General features: G+C 37.0%; 1 protein-coding gene across 5 annotated transcripts in view; it reads right to left on the bottom strand.

Annotated features, from left to right (window-relative positions):
* Window positions 1-17542, bottom strand: part of ccser2b (coiled-coil serine-rich protein 2b) — a 158837-nt gene that overhangs the window by 31092 nt on the left and 110203 nt on the right. For all 5 annotated transcript variants that reach the window (XM_065242656.1, XM_065242655.1, XM_065242653.1 and 2 more), the window contains exon 7: window positions 2750-2830. In XM_065242656.1, the coding sequence (XP_065098728.1) occupies window positions 2750-2830 (81 nt within the window). The remainder of the gene's footprint in view (window positions 1-2749; window positions 2831-17542) is intronic.

Below are 17542 nucleotides of genomic sequence, written 5' to 3' on the forward strand. Positions count from 1 at the left end.
CCGAGTAATTTTTGCATATACTTCTGCTATTGAAATGTATAACGGACAGAGCATTATGCATTTCCACACTCTTATTAAATTCTTGTTCTGTGTAATAATTACAATTTATATCAAGATTGCTATAGTAATGCATATCCGGATCAATTTCATTGTCAAAATCATACCTCTTAAATTCATCACAGTCAGATATATCGTCAATGGTTATATTCCCCGATTTCTTAACATGTTCATCCATAACAATAAAAAGTCCTGCTTACATGATCCATCACTTATAGCTGTCCAATTCTTGCAGTTTTCTTATTATAATTGGCCTGTTTTGATCCTCTCCATTTGGTCAAAAGCTTTTTGCTCAAAATTGGGTGTTTTTGAAGAAACCTTCCCATATTTGAGAGGTGATAAAAAAAGAACTATTGAAGGTAGGATGAAACGTTTTTTTTTTTTTTAAAGCAGAGGGTTTGTTCTTTCATTTGATATATTGTTTGTTTATATATTCAAAGGAGAACATTTTCTGGAAGGCTTTAAACTTTTTTAAAAATTATAAAAAATGATGGTGCTGGGTGGCAACTTATTTTAAAAACGCTGGCGGGGAAAGAGTTAAGAGTGTAGCTGGACCTCTAAGCCTTGGTTGAGCTGGTCATCCAGCCTGGTCAAGCTGGTGGGTTTTTGACACATTTTATCAGCTTACGTCTGTAAGCTGCACTTATCTAACTACAAAAAGTCAGAATGGTCAGGTTGACATTTGCGTGGAATTGCTCAATAGATCAGTTACTTCCAGTTCTTAAATCGGATTGGATGAAGGGTCATTCCAAAAGTGATAATATTGAACAGCACGGGGAGGTTATTGTTTTTTCATTCCGCAACAGCTGAAATTATTTATGGCATGGGAGATATAAAATGGGATATCCTGAATCTGTGGCGTGAAAGTATTTTCTTACACAAGAGTTTTTATTACATTTCAGTGTCAGTTGAACTGCTGCATAAGTTTTGGCACTATAATCGTATTGGCCAGCATGGCAATTTCCTTTTTTAATTTTTTTGATAAATTTGCCCATAGTATTATCAGGAACCTATTAACAACTGATAATGTAACAAAATTTCAGTTTTGACAGGTACAACAGAAATGGAAATTGGCAATGTGACTGGAAATTGGACTGGAAGGACATGAAGTGTGCTCACCTGTCAAATCAAAATGTATCTCCCTCTCTTTCCTGTTCTAAATGTTATTTCACAGTTTATCAATCTTCTGTGCCAAAAAATTATAAATTATAAGACTGCCTTTGGGTTCCAAACTATGCCCAGCATTAAAAATGTATCTTTTCTAGATAGCTGTACAAAATGTATCTTTTTTATCAGCTATGGAAATCAAGAACACATGTTTGTAATGTATGCCCCATAAGCCTGTGTGCTAGCAATGTAAAGTAATATGTAATTTTTAAGTGTGGTGAATAGAAACGGCATTATTGTTTAATCATCATCCTTAAACAGCGACAGCAGAAGTGTGATAGCTAACCGGAGAGTAATGCCTTTGTAAAAAAAATATCAGGAAGCTTTTTGTTTCGATTCAAAGAATGCAAATGAGTAGTGGCCTGGGATGCAATGAATGAAAAACTAAAATTTGAGTAGACAGGAGGTGAATTCATTCCCAGCCAACTGCCACAAGCAACCCCAAAGACTGACATTAAGGTGCTGATTTATAACTTCCTCTCAGGACAGCGAAATAAAGCTAACTCTGGGAAATAATTTCACAAAGTACCAAGGTCAGCTAAACCGGTGACAACATGAAGCATGATATCTTCAGGATGCCAAAGAATGACTGCCACTCCCCAACAACCTGCTATCAATAGCTTCCCTAGTAGTGAAGGTGTTTTGGTAGAAATCCAAAATCACTTCCAAAAGCTCATTGAAAACTTCCTCTGCCACTCTAAACATATGGCTGGGAAATGGGAATGGTCACAGGAGGACTGAACATATGGGCTTATATATTTGCTCACAGGCAAAGCTCTGGAAGTCTATCTGCTTACTAAGTCTGATGTTACGCATGACATAACCATCACACGCAAAAGCAAACCGTTGGTTTTGTGAACCTGTAAGCATAATGTAATAAATTATTACATAGTACTTTACTTTACTTTACTGGGCAGCCAATGCCAATTATTTACTTTTGCATTATAACCTCATCATTTCAATACCCACTGTGCTCAGTCATATGTGATCACATGTGGACAACATAAAATGTATATGTACAAAAACACATGAAATTGTTTGTTTGTTTGTTTGCATAACGCCAATCCATCATCTATGGCTATATTCATGATGAAAAAAGTTAATCTAGATACAAGTTAATCCATATATGACGGGAAACGTGATCACCACGTATGCTTTTGGAACATTTTGGTGTAAATCCTATGTACATTTTCATGTACTGTATAAACTTATGGGGTCACAATATGTAACCTGTGGCTTTTCTGTAAGGAATGTATCCGTGCAAATGACAAATAAACTTTAACCTTTTTTTTAATTACTTAAACATATACAAGAGTGAAATGCAAGACCTTTTTTTGTTCTTAACAAGAGAATGCTTAGAAGTCGATAATGATGATAATATGAGGAAGTGCGCTGCAAAAGTCAATTCCACAGTGGCTCTAAATAAGTAAAAACCTTTTTCTACATAGAGAAAAATAACACATAATCTTGCTTTCAATTGCAAATTCCACTTGAAAAATGCAAACATTAACAGACAAGGTCTTACCTTTTCTTCAAGTAAAGATTGGTCAGTTGATTCTGGGGTATGAACTTCTAAAATCTCTTCAATTGAACTGTCTGCCTCCATCTAAATCAAGAAAAAAAAAAACATACAAATTATCAACACCCACAGTGTGAGGGGGATTTTTGGATTTACTTGAGGCAGGAAGGCCTTTAGTATTATTATATTATTACCTAATGCATCATTGAATTAGGAAGTAATTTTTAAATACCTCCAAGTACTCAATATCTGGACAAGATTGAAAGATTTAGTTTGGCATTGGAGTATTACTTAATTCACTATTATATGATTTAAAAAATTGTGTAACTTTTTGTACTTCACCCTAGACTATGTTCATAATATAGTTTATAATGGAGTAGGGTTGCTGCGGTGACGTAATTTTCCCACCGGTTAATCGGCGCGTCACAAACTCGGTGATTCCGGTATCACCGAGTCGGAGGGGCTTATAAATGTGCATGCAGACGTGCACATTTTTCTTTCACTTTTGAATTACGCAACTGTTTAAATGCAGCTCTTGCGAAGCTGCGTTAAATCGCCTATGAATTTGCGTGCAATGCGAGTGCAACAGCTGGTTTACTTAAGTGATTGAGTCAATGTGCGCAGGTAATTCTCAAAGAACCCGCCAGTCCCAAGCAGAGCAACCGGCTACTTCTCCATAAAAGCGCTGCTTGAATGATGGGTTTAATATTTTTCTTGATGAAAAACACAACAACAAAACTATCTCGCTTATATTAAACATCATATATGTATATTATAACAAAAACGAGTAAGCACGCGGCTTCTGCCATCATCTGGTCAGTCAGCTCGCCTTGCAAACTCTGACAGAAATAAATGAAATCTGACACCTGCTGCTCTGTGACATGACGCGCGTTCAGCTCCGCTGAATTCAGTCAGCAGACACATTCAGGTGTAAGTGTTTGCTCTCTCTAACGAAACTAAGTGATTTAATTACACGAAAATATCAAAACTACGGTGAAAGACGGTGTCGCGGTGGGCAAGTGATATAACCGGTGAGAGGCTGAAGCACCGGTTATCACCGTTTCACAGACTATCGCGGCAAGCCTAGAATGGAGTACTACTTATTAAAATATTTAAATAAGAAATAAATTTCAATAACTTCATGTAACCTCAAATACTTCCTTTAAAACTACTTGGGGGGGGGTTAACGGTATTTCATGCATTCTGACTTATTAACACAGTTTAAGAGTTGGATTCCTCCTGTTAAACATACGTAATGTCTAAAAAAATATGTTTTAGAGCGGCCATTCCCAAACTGTGGTCCGTGAGGGTACTGCAGGTGGTCCGTGAAAAGGCAAAATAAGAATATTTATATTTTAATATACAAACTCGTTCATATTTTGGGCGAACGTGTACTGCTGCCTAATAAACGTTACTGTGAACTCATTCATTCTGGTGCCTGTGAACGGCACGCTCTCTCAGTTTAACGTCGTTCAATAGGGTGCCAGATTTGTATATTCTTCCAGGCGAAAACCCGACTAAAACACACTGTAAACAGGCCTTAATGTGTAGCGGAAAAAACAACCAATCTGGCAACACCGCCACCACTCGGTGTTCACCAGTCACGCAGCATGCGTCATCACAACAACACAGACGCTTCTGAAATTCCTGCCGCGGAACTCAAATAGTTTAACATTAAATAACATCATATTTGTCCTAAATCGTTAAGGATTAACATAGGCTGCTAACGCATATTCCGGATCTTGAAATAGACTTTGACTAAGCTCACGCTATTTAACGTGCACGTGTGGTGTGCAATACCTGCGAGTTGTCAAACACGCAATGCCTCGCAGCGCTTCTCGCCCGGGGTGCGACCCCCACCCAGCTAGCCTTTCAAGGTATGTGTAAGCAAATACAAAAATTAAAAGACAGTCAACGCTAATGTAAATGCTGGTTGCATAAGGATTTAAAGTTGGAAATGAAGATGAAATCTGACGCATTTAGCTTCAGTGTTAAAACTGATCAAATAATTGCTGTTTGGTGGTTCTATATGGGCTATAATGGCAATCATTTAAAAAAATAATATGGGAAAAAATAACTATAAATTAGTTCATTTTTGGAACTGTGACCTAGTTTAACATTTTCAAATATGAACTATGAACTGAACTAGTTCATTTTAAAATTTGTGATCTGTGAACTAAACTAGTTCATGTAGAAAGTGAACTTTCCCAACACTAAGAATATGTATATAAATAATTATGATATAAGGTTAAGAAACCTGTTGTACTGATGCGATGACCAGTTATAGTTTTAGTGCTAGTAAGACTATTTAGATGTGCAGATTAATTCAGGACTTTGTGTAGACATATTTTATAATTAGTATTATGAGGTGGTCCGCGAAAATTCTTGATTACAAATAGTGGTCCACACACACAAAAAGTTTGAAAACCCCTGTTTTAGAGTATTTGTGTGCCGTATGCACTTCGCCAGGGTTCGTACAAGTTTCTGAAAGTTTTTTTTTGGAACATGGGTACATCTTACGTAGCATGGGCAGACCTTATGTATCATTTCTTTTATGGGCAGCTTTTCAGAAAAGCACGTCCACACGTCAATCATTGAGAAAGCGAGAACCGAGAACACTACTTCACGTGACAGCTTTTATCTTCTAATAACAAGACTCAACAATGGCACAAGTGTGGATATAAGAAGTAAGCCAGACTTATGGATAAATGTACAAAGTTTGTTTATCTGTGGTAGCAGCAGAGATTTGCATGTGTGTTGGCTTAACGCTGGATTTCATTTAAAAAGTCCCAACCGGGTCATGAGTTAAGTAAGCATGCGGCAAGAAAGACTTCTGTGTTATGTTGGACATCGGCGCTAAGTCCATATAATGTAAATTACACAATCTTGTAGTAAATCATAATTTACCCAGTTTTGCTTGCTTGTGACTCGCTCCTCCCGTAGGTACAAGGGGGGTCGGGTTTTTACAGAAACATTCGCTAAAGCTGACCTGTCTTTTATAAATCTGATAAAACTAAAGACTCTTCAGAGATATGAATGATGTAATAATACTCTATATGTACTCAAGATTAACATGAGATAAGCAGAAACGATGTGTGTTATGGGAGCTTTAAAAACTGCCATGCATTTGTTACATTTACAAAGAGCAAAGAATCCATGCATATTTAAAGGAATATTCCATTTTCTTAAAAGAAAAATCCAGGTAATTTACTCACCACCATGTCATCCAAAATGTTGATGTCTTTCTTTGTTCAGTCGAGAAGAAATTATGTTTTTGAGGAAAACATTGCAGGATTTTTCTCATATTTGGACTTTAATTGAGCCCAACACTTAATACTTAACTCAACACCTAACAATTCTTTTCAACGGAGTTTCAAAAGACTTTAAACGATCCCAAACGAGGCATAAGGGTCTTATCTAGCGAAACTATTGTCATTTTTGACAAGAAAAATAAAAAATATGCACTTTTAAACCACAACTTTTCGTCTAGGTCCGGTCCAGCGCGACCTCGCGTAAATGTGTAGTGACGTAGAGAGGTCACGTGTTACATATATAAAACGCACATTTGCGGACCATTTTAAACAATAAACTGACACAAAGACATTAATTAGTATCGTTCCACATACAACAACGTTGGAACGGTCCTCAACACACTTGTAAACACTGGGGCAGAGTTTTGCGTTCGTCCTCTGTGACCTCTTGACGTCATGACGTATTGCGTGGGGTCACGCTGGCGCTTTCAGGACCGGACCTAGACGAGAAATTGTGGTTTAAAAGTGTATATTTGTTATTTTTATTGTCAAAAATGACAATCATTTTGCTAGATAAGTCCCTTATGCCTCATTTGGGATCATTTATAGTCCTTTGAAACTCCGTTGAAAAAAACTGTAAAGTGTTGAGTTAAGTATTAAGTGTTGGGCTCTACTAAAGTCCATTAAAATGAGAAAAATCCTGAAATGTTTTCCTCAAAAAACATAATTTCTTCCTGACTGAACAAAGAAAGACATCAACATTTTGGATGACATGGTGGTGAGTAAATTATCTGGATTTTTCTTTTAAGAAAATTGACTATTCCTTTAACATAGTGACAATCCATGTCTTGCTTGAAACACAGTTACATTTTTAAATGTATGTTTAATAATCACAGACTCTCAGACAGCTGACAGAAGGAAAACTCTTTGAATAATGGTATCTGTAAAATATTTTGGAAGGTTTTCTTTTTTAAGCTTTATATCTCTTCATAACGTCACACACTAAAAAACTATAAAGTTTAGTGTGCATGGGCACCATGATAAAAAGAAATGGACCAATGGGAGAATTTTCCCATCATCTTCTCTGATCTCTCTATCATCTCACCATTTCACTCATCCTTTTATCCCATCAAAAGCCTGTAAAGTCTGAAGTGTGACTGTGGGAGTCTTAACGCTCCTCTGAGCTCTTGAATATCCCCCTCCCATCAAAAATCTACACTGAGCTAAGATAAAGTGAAAATTACCTATATTTAAAAATTAAACAAAACATTATAAAAACACAAGTGCATCTCTCTCTTTCTCTCTCTCTCTCTCTCTCTCTCTCTCTCTCTCTCTCTCTCTCTCTCTCTCATTTTGGAATTAGCAATGGAGGCTTTAGATGAGAAGCACAAATTATTCCTACTCACAAAAGCATTTCTTCCTCCTCTTAGTTTTTCAATTTACGAATTCTGCCATCTAAAAAGGGAATCGACATGGCACGAGCGCAAATGGCTTTTAAAGGGGATGGGAGATGAGACTCTTATTGTTTTATTGCACGTTATGTCCAAAACACACCCATTACTCATTAGGAGAATAGTAACAACTCTTTAAGACTGTGCGCTGTGCCCTTTAGACCATGCGCTTAGATCTTTAAAATAGAGCCCATGGTGTGATAACCCTGATATTATAAGCGGAATAATTGACTCCCATGTGTTGAATTATTCAAAAATAATTATTTTTGAATAATTCAATGGCCTGTCATCAATCATACCTTACAGTATGTACTTGAGCAGCACCTATATTTATTTCAGCTCTTTTGCATTTTAGTGGACTTTTTGAAACAGAGCAAATGTTAGGGGGTCACTCGGAAGTCACATGAGAAGAAGCAGTCCCTCAAATGATCGGCTGATACATTGGAAATTCAACATATCAGGGAAATAAACCTAAGAGATAAAAGTGAAAAACAGGACACAAACCTAGGAATGACTCATTATGATGGGATGCAGGGGCAATTCTAGGATTTTCATTTTAAGTGAGCTCAGCCCCCCAATGAGGTTATAATAAAAAAGAATACATAAATAAATAAAAAATAGTTTGAACACAGCGTATGGTTAGGCCTATATACGAACAGCGGCAGAGCTAAAATTAAATGGGGTGGCCAAGGCTACTTTACGGGGTCCATAGTCCATGAAAAAAAATAATGTGAAACCTGTATCAAAAAGCATGAATGAATCTTATGATTGCTGAGTATATTACCCCAAATTAGATAAATTTCCTATACTGCAATGACTGCATGGATTACTGGCACAGATGTATACATAATGTAATGTTGAATTTAAAACCTTTCTATTCTTCACTTCTGATTTGTTAATAAAAACAAAATATATCATGTTAACTGTAGTAACTTTCATAAACGTTTTTCATAAAATCTAATCTCCCCGATAAACCTTAAACTTAACACCGTTTTTGGCTAAATCTAATTTAGTTTATTTAAAATAAATATGGATAAATCTTGGTTACAAAGTTACAGTAAGCCAGTCATAGCAGTGAGATTTTCACTTCTTCTTTTCTTATTTAGCTACTGTAACTTTAATGACAGAGACTTCAACAGGTAAATACTAAACACAATAAACACATCGATTCACGGTAAATGAATTATTGGAGGTAGTGAAGTAGCACATTAAATTTGGGAATTTGGGCCCCCTCTAGCTCCACCACCTTATTGGAGTATTCCACTGAAAGTCGCAGACTAAAAGGGAAGAGCCAGAGTCTGCCCTGCTGCTGTTTTCTTGTGAAATTTATAGAGGACTGAAGCAATCACGAATCCATGCACAGTTTATGGAGCTAACATAGCAACATTTTTATGGGGATAAAGAAGAATTTTTTTGGGGGGGTAAATCCTAACGACACCAATGATGGGATGAGAGACAGTATTATGTCGTCTTATTATGTTGGCTTGAAAAAGCCAACATACTGTTCTTCATCTTAATCTTATTATGTTGGCTTTGAAAAAGCCAATATATTGTTATTGCTATTAAACTTATATCTTATTATTCTACCCCAAAATTTCTGACACTAACTCGTCCTAGGGCTTTCAAGCTACATGCACCAAATTTTCCACAGACCTTCAGACTGGTCTGACTTAGTGTGCTATATCTTTTCTAACTGATGGGACCTTCCAAATTCCTAAACGGGGGGCTCGAACACCCCAAAATTTCCATTGATTTAACATTGAGACAAACTTTGACGGGTCATAGCTGTGAGTGAGAAACTTGTAGAAACTTGTGGCTTATCACATTTAAGGAGGCTGACAGGCTGTGTAAGAACATACCTCACAATGGGGTGTAAGCTGTACCCCTGGGGTGTAAGAGGCCCCCAAAATTTCCCATTGACTTATAATGGGGCAGGAAACATGCCCATAAAAGGGAATAAAAACGTCCCAGATGGCATATCTTCACTTTAGAGTGTCGCAGAGACATGGGGGTGGGCTCATTTTACTCAGGCAACCAATCAGTCTCTTAGGATCACCACAGAGCTATTAAGCCACGCCCCTAGCAACAATTTTGGGTACCCTAGCAACATCTCCCATAGACTACCATTATAAAAAGCCCAGATGCATATCTTTGCACAAGAGTGTCATAGAGACATAGGGGTGGGCTCATTTTACTCAGGCATCCAATCAGTCTCTTAGGATTCTTATTGAGGTATTAAGCCACGCCCCTAGCAACCAAATATGAACACCCTAGCAACATAATAAACAAAGCCTTATATCTCTGGATCTGAACATCATAGAGACATGGGGGTTGGGTCTTTGGGTCATGTTAGCGTCATGCTAGCTCCATGCTATGTCATACTAGCTTCATGCTAGCTTTATGCTAATTTCATGATAAATCTTGATAACTTCATGCTAAATCATGCTAACTTCATGCTAAATCATGCTAACTTCATGTTAAATCTTGTTAGCTGCACACTAAATAGTGCTAGCTTCATGCTAATCATGCTAGCATCATGCTAATCATGCTAGCATCATGCTAATCATGCTAATTTCACGTTAAATCATGTTAGCTTCATGCTAATCATGCTAACCTATGCTTACTTCATGCTAATTGTGCTAGCCTCATGCTAGCTTCATGCTAATCATGCTAACATCATGCTAGCTTCATGCTAATCATGCTAACATCATGCTAGCTTCATGCTAATCATGCTAGAATCATGCTAGCTTCGTGTTAATCATGCTAGTATCATGCTAGCTTCGTGCTAATCATGCTAGCATCCTGCTAGCTTCATGCTAATCATGCTAGCTTCATGCTAATCATGTAAGCATCATGCTAGCTTCATGCTTATCATGCTTATCATGCTAACATCATGTTAGCTTCATGCTAATCATGCTAGAATCATGCTAGTTATGTTGGCTTTGAAAAAGCCAATATATTGTTATTGCTATTAAACTTATATCTTATTATTCTACCCCAAAATTTCTGACACTAACTCGTCCTAGGGCTTTCAAGCTACATGCACCAAATTTTCCACAGACCTTCAGACTGGTCTGACTTAGTGTGCTATATCTTTTCTAACTGATGGGACCTTCCAAATTCCTAAACGGGGGGCTCGAACACCCCAAAATTTCCATTGATTTAACATTGAGACAAACTTTGACGGGTCATAGCTGTGAGTGAGAAACTTGTAGAAACTTGTGGCTTATCACATTTAAGGAGGCTGACAGGCTGTGTAAGAACATACCTCACAATGGGGTGTAAGCTGTACCCCTGGGGTGTAAGAGGCCCCCAAAATTTCCCATTGACTTATAATGGGGCAGGAAACATGCCCATAAAAGGGAATAAAAACGTCCCAGATGGCATATCTTCACTTTAGAGTGTCGCAGAGACATGGGGGTGGGCTCATTTTACTCAGGCAACCAATCAGTCTCTTAGGATCACCACCGAGCTATTAAGCCACGCCCCTAGCAACAATTTTGGGTACCCTAGCAACATCTCCCATAGACTACCATTATAAAAAGCCCAGATGCATATCTTTGCACAAGAGTGTCATAGAGACATAGGGGTGGGCTCATTTTACTCAGGCATCCAATCAGTCTCTTAGGATTCTTATTGAGGTATTAAGCCACGCCCCTAGCAACCAAATATGAACACCCTAGCAACATAATAAACAAAGCCTTATATCTCTGGATCTGAACATCATAGAGACATGGGGGTTGGGTCTTTGGGTCATATTAGCTTCAAGCTAGCTCCATGCTAAGTCATACTAGCTTCATGCTAGCTTTATGCTAATTTCATGATAAATCTTGATAACTTCATGCTAAATCATGCTAACTTCATGCTAAATCATGCTAACTTCATGTTAAATCTTGTTAGCTGCACACTAAATAGTGCTAGCTTCATGCTAATCATGCTAGCATCATGCTAATCATGCTAGCATCATGCTAATCATGCTAATTTCACGTTAAATCATGTTAGCTTCATGCTAATCATGCTAACCTATGCTTACTTCATGCTAATTGTGCTAGCCTCATGCTAGCTTCATGCTAATCATGCTAACATCATGCTAGCTTCATGCTAATCATGCTAACATCATGCTAGCTTCATGCTAATCATGCTAGAATCATGCTAGCTTCGTGTTAATCATGCTAGTATCATGCTAGCTTCGTGCTAATCATGCTAGCATCCTGCTAGCTTCATGCTAATCATGCTAGCTTCATGCTAATCATGTAAGCATCATGCTAGCTTCATGCTTATCATGCTTATCATGCTAACATCATGTTAGCTTCATGCTAATCATGCTAGAATCATGCTAGTTTCGTGCTAATCATGCTAGCATCATGCTAACTTCATGCTAATCATGCTAGCATCATGCTAACTTCATGTTAATCATGCTAGCTTCATGCTAATCCTGCTAGCTTTATGCTAGCTTCATGCTAATCATGCTAGCTTCATGCTAGCTTCATGCTAATCATGCTAGCTTCGTGCTAGCTTCATGCTAATCATGCTAGCTTCGTGCTAATCATGTTAGCATCATGCTAGCTTCATGCTAATCATGCTAGCTTCATGCTAATCCTGCTAGCTTCATGCTAGCTTCATGTTAATCAATCAGCTTCATGCTAGCTTCATGCTAATCATGCTAGCTTCATGCTAGCTTCATGCTAATCATGCTAGCATCATGTTATCTTCATGCTAATCATGCTACCATCATGCTAACTTCATGCTAATCATGCTAACATTATGCTAGCTTCATGCTAATCATGTTAGCATCATGCTAGCTTCATGCTAATCATGTTAGCATCATGCTAGCTTCATGCTAATCCTGCTAGCTTCATGCTAGCTTCATGCTAATCATGCTAACATCATGCTAGCTTCATGCTAATCATGTTAGCATCATGCTAGCTTTATGCTAATCATGCTAGCTTCATGCTAATCCTGCTAGCTTCATGCTAGCTTCATGTTAATCATGCTAGCTTCATGCTAGCTTCATGCTAATCATGCTAGCTTCATGCTAGCTTCATGCTAATCATGCTAGCTTCGTGCTAATCATGTTAGCATCATGTTAGCTTCATTCTAATCATGCTAGCATCATGCTAGCTTCATGTTAATCATGCTTGCATCATGCTAACTTCATGCTAATCATGCTAACATTATGCTAGCTTCATGCTAATCATGTTAGCATCATGCTAGCTTCATGCTAATCATGTTAGCATCATGCTAGCTTCATGCTAATCCTGCTAGCTTCATGTTAGCTTCATGTTAATCATGCTAACATCATGCTAGCTTCATGTTAATCATGCTAGCTTCATGATAACATCATACTAACATCATGCTAGCTTCATGCTAATCATGCTAACATCATGCTAGCTTCATGTTAAACATGCTAACATCATGCTAGCTTCATGCTAATCATGCTAGCTTCATGTTAAACATGCTAACATCATGCTAGCTTCATGCTAATCATGCTAGCTTCATGCTAATCCTGCTAGCTTCATGCTAGCTTCATGTTAATCAATCAGCTTCATGCTAGCTTCATGCTAATCATGCTAGCTTCATGCTAGCTTCATGCTAATCATGCTAGCATCATGTTATCTTCATGCTAATCATGCTACCATCATGCTAACTTCATGCTAATCATGCTAACATTATGCTAGCTTCATGCTAATCATGTTAGCATCATGCTAGCTTCATGCTAATCATGTTAGCATCATGCTAGCTTCATGCTAATCCTGCTAGCTTCATGCTAGCTTCATGCTAATCATGCTAACATCATGCTAGCTTCATGCTAATCATGTTAGCATCATGCTAGCTTTATGCTAATCATGCTAGCTTCATGCTAATCCTGCTAGCTTCATGCTAGCTTCATGTTAATCATGCTAGCTTCATGCTAGCTTCATGCTAATCATGCTAGCTTCATGCTAGCTTCATGCTAATCATGCTAGCTTCGTGCTAATCATGTTAGCATCATGTTAGCTTCATTCTAATCATGCTAGCATCATGCTAGCTTCATGTTAATCATGCTTGCATCATGCTAACTTCATGCTAATCATGCTAACATTATGCTAGCTTCATGCTAATCATGTTAGCATCATGCTAGCTTCATGCTAATCATGTTAGCATCATGCTAGCTTCATGCTAATCCTGCTAGCTTCATGTTAGCTTCATGTTAATCATGCTAACATCATGCTAGCTTCATGTTAATCATGCTAGCTTCATGATAACATCATACTAACATCATGCTAGCTTCATGCTAATCATGCTAACATCATGCTAGCTTCATGTTAAACATGCTAACATCATGCTAGCTTCATGCTAATCATGCTAGCTTCATGTTAAACATGCTAACATCATGCTAGCTTCATGCTAATCATGCTAGCTTCATGCTAATCATGCTAGCATCATGCTAGCTTCATGCTAATCATGTTAGCATCATGCTAGCACCATGCTAATCATGGTAACATCATGCTAGCTTCATGCTAATCATGGTAGCATCATGCTAATCAAGCTGACATCATGCTTATCATGCTAACATCATGTTAATTATGTTAGCTTCATGCTAACTCATGTTAAATCATGTTAACTTCATGTTAGCTTCGTGCTAAATCATGGTAACTTCATGCTAAATCATGCTAGCTTCATCCTAAATCCTGCTAGCTTCATGCCAACTTCATGTTAAATCATGTTAGCTTCATGTTAACTTCATGCTAAATCATGTTAGCTTCATGTTAGCTTCATGTTAGCTATGTGCTAAATCATGGTAACTTCATGCTAAATCATGCTAGGTTCATACTAAATCCTGCTAGCTTCATGTTAACTTCATGTTAAATCATGTTAGCTTCATGCTAACTTCATGCTTAATCATACTAGCTTTATGCTAAATCATGCTAGTTTCATGCTAACTTTAGGTTAAATCATGCTAACTTCATGATTAATCATGTTAACATCAGGGGTTAAATTGGGATTTGTTATGTGGGGACTCTGTTGGGAGGGGTTCTTTGAGGGGTAACATGTTTAATACTGTTGACAGCAAAGCCACTGGTGTGTTTTAATTACATTCTGGACCTCTGATAGGTTTTGTAAGTTTCAACTTTAAATCTGTGACAGAGGTTGAGCCCAAATATTTTAAAAAGAGCGTCTGAATTTTAAATTATGCAAATCTATGAGTTTGACACCCTATATCCATTTGTTGCACATGTCTTTATGCACAATTGATCAAACTTTAAAGGAAGCAAAATAATCAACCTCCTTGAATCATTCTATGCATAAGACAGGCTACCCAAAAAGACTAAATTAACAAGAAAAGGTACAACACACAGTACTGTCTTTATAATCAACATGTCTTATAAATTAGCCATAGAGATTCCCTATGCTGGTCAGCAGCTAGTAAAACTAGGTTTGATTTTTGTAATCAAAATACATTATTTTATTAAACTATACAATGAGTTATATCCACTGTTATCCAGTTAACATACTGTAATTAGATGAGTGACATACATACTTTAGCTCTCTCTCTATCTCTTTCGCTCTCTCTCTCTCTCTCTCTCTCTCTCTCTCGCCTCTATAATGTCAAATGATCCTGTGTGAGAGCGCGTTCTTCGTTTTTTTCGCTTGAGGAAAAAGCGTGTTTTCTCGCGGCAATTGCGTCGCCTAATTTGCGTCATTTGCATTTGCCCCATGAGGCCGCATCTGATTGCGTCTTAAATTAGAATTTATGTAAATGATATGTTTCATGTAGTATATAAATGAGGCTATAGGTGGTGAGATCTACACATTGCTTGTGTCATTTTATTGCTTAAATATAATATACTATACCCTTTCCACTTTTGTACTGTGTAAAGTTAATAAATTACTTATACAGAACATGGTTACTACATAGTTGAATCACACATTAAAATGATTATTTATAAGCCATGATTACTAAACTTTTAGTATAAAACATATGCATGTTAGAAATGTTGAATGTTGATTATTTTAAGGCATAATGACACATAAGTATTTTGTATGCTTTTACACTGAAAAAAATAATTCATTGAATTTAATAATTTTTTTAAGGTGGCCTAAGTGGTTGCAATCAATTTATTTAATCTACATTTAAGCAAAAGTTTTATATTTTATTTTACGTTACTAATCTTTTTTGTTTAAATGTAGCTTAAATAAATTGATTGCAACCACTTACCTTAAAAAAATTTATAAAATTCAATGAATGATTTTTTTCAGTGTATTTTGTACGAAGTAATTAGTTTGCTAGACTGCGTGCTATATGATATTGCAATGACAAATCTTGATCAGGCAATAGTATTAGATACCAGTGGGGGGGGGGGGGGGGGCTTGGGAAGCAAAATTGTAAGGGGGGACAAAATTGCTCATGACACCAGACCTCTTTTCACATGCTGTTGCCATGGTGAATCATAATATCTGAGCTCCTTTGATAATGACTTTTCATAGACTCAGAGTTGCTTAAACTAACTCTTTTCAGCTGTTATGAAACCGAAAACGTAAGAGTTTCGAATATCAGTGTAAATCAACTTGCAGTTCAAGTTTTAACTCAGAGTAGGTTGAACCTCCTTATTGAAATGGGCCCCTGGTATTTTGGTGCATTTTAGAGTAAATTTTAAAATATTGTTACTTGTCTACAAACCTTTAAATGGCTTAGCACAAACCTATCTCTCTGAACTACTGACTGAATATCAACCTTCAAGATCTCTTCGGTCATCAAATCAGGCTTTGTGTACTCCTAAATCGAGGCTTAAGTGTAGGGGAGATTAAGCTTTTTACATTGCAGCTCCCAGGCTTTGGAATGCCTTTCCAATTAGGATAAGACAAGCTCCACCTCTTCTCACTTTTAAGTCCAGACTAAAAACTTTTTAAATTTCAAAAGCTTTTGATTGACATTGTGTCATACATATTAATCATGCGATTTTATGTTCATTTCTGTTTTTTTTTTGTTATTTGTATTGTTTGTTTGTGTATGAATTTGATTACATTGTCAATGGCACATCAGTCGACAGCCATTGTTTTTAATTTGTGCTATAATATAAATTGTCATCTTAGCAACCACATAGCAAGACTATAACAACCACCCAGCATTCCCTTAGAAACTACTTAGCAGCACCCTAGCAACAACATTTAAAACCACATAACTGTATCATGCTAATCATTATTGTAAAACAAGCTAACAACATGATAAAATGTTTTGCCCTTATTCAAGATGTTTCATGTTGTTATTATGCTAAAACACAAATGTTAAAACATTTTAGCTTAATATTTAAATGTGTTTACATCATTGCTTAAACATACAGTTTTATTGTATGAGGGGTTTGGATATGCTGTAATAAATATTAAAGAACCACAAGAAGTAAGTTTGTTTAAACAGTGATTTATTTGTATTGATACAAACACACACACATAAATTTGAATATGTATATTTGTGTATATTAAAGTCATGCTTTTGGGTTGCTGTATGTTTTCTATAAAATGTAGCCTTACAAATTTAGAGATGATTCTCAAGTGACCCACATTTGATTGTCCATAATTGTTTATCTCACACTCAAGTAGTGTGGCAACGAAAATCAGAATTGCCTGCCAGGATGATGTGATCGAGGAGCTGGTCGGGATGATCTGGTGGATTTTTGATTGAGGCAGCTTGTAATGTCTTACAGCCCCTCCTATTTGATGCTTTTGGCCCAAAAAGCATCATATCCACTTTCTTGATCCATTTCACACCTGCCTGCTCAGGCAGATGCCCAGGGCGGTGATGTCCTGCCTTAGGTTGCCCTCCGCTGGCCAAAAGAGAGTCTTACCCGTCATTGGATCATCACCTCATGCACCTGGTTCATGCTCCATCCTATTTGGCAACTCTTATCATGTAGGTGTTTTTTTGGGTTGGTAGTGGGGCACTTGAGAACCAGCACAGCAAATCTGTCTTAACCAAAAACAAAAAAATTCAGATGCATGAATCTTTTTTCCATTTACATTTTTTATGTTTTAATGTGTTTATCATGCTTAAAAACATTATAGTATATGTTGCAGTTTAAATGTTTAAATCATGAATAGTATAGGAAAACTAGAAGAGT

Source organism: Paramisgurnus dabryanus, chromosome 1 (assembly GCF_030506205.2).
Source record: "Paramisgurnus dabryanus chromosome 1, PD_genome_1.1, whole genome shotgun sequence".
Classification (NCBI taxonomy): Eukaryota; Metazoa; Chordata; class Actinopteri; order Cypriniformes; family Cobitidae; genus Paramisgurnus; species Paramisgurnus dabryanus.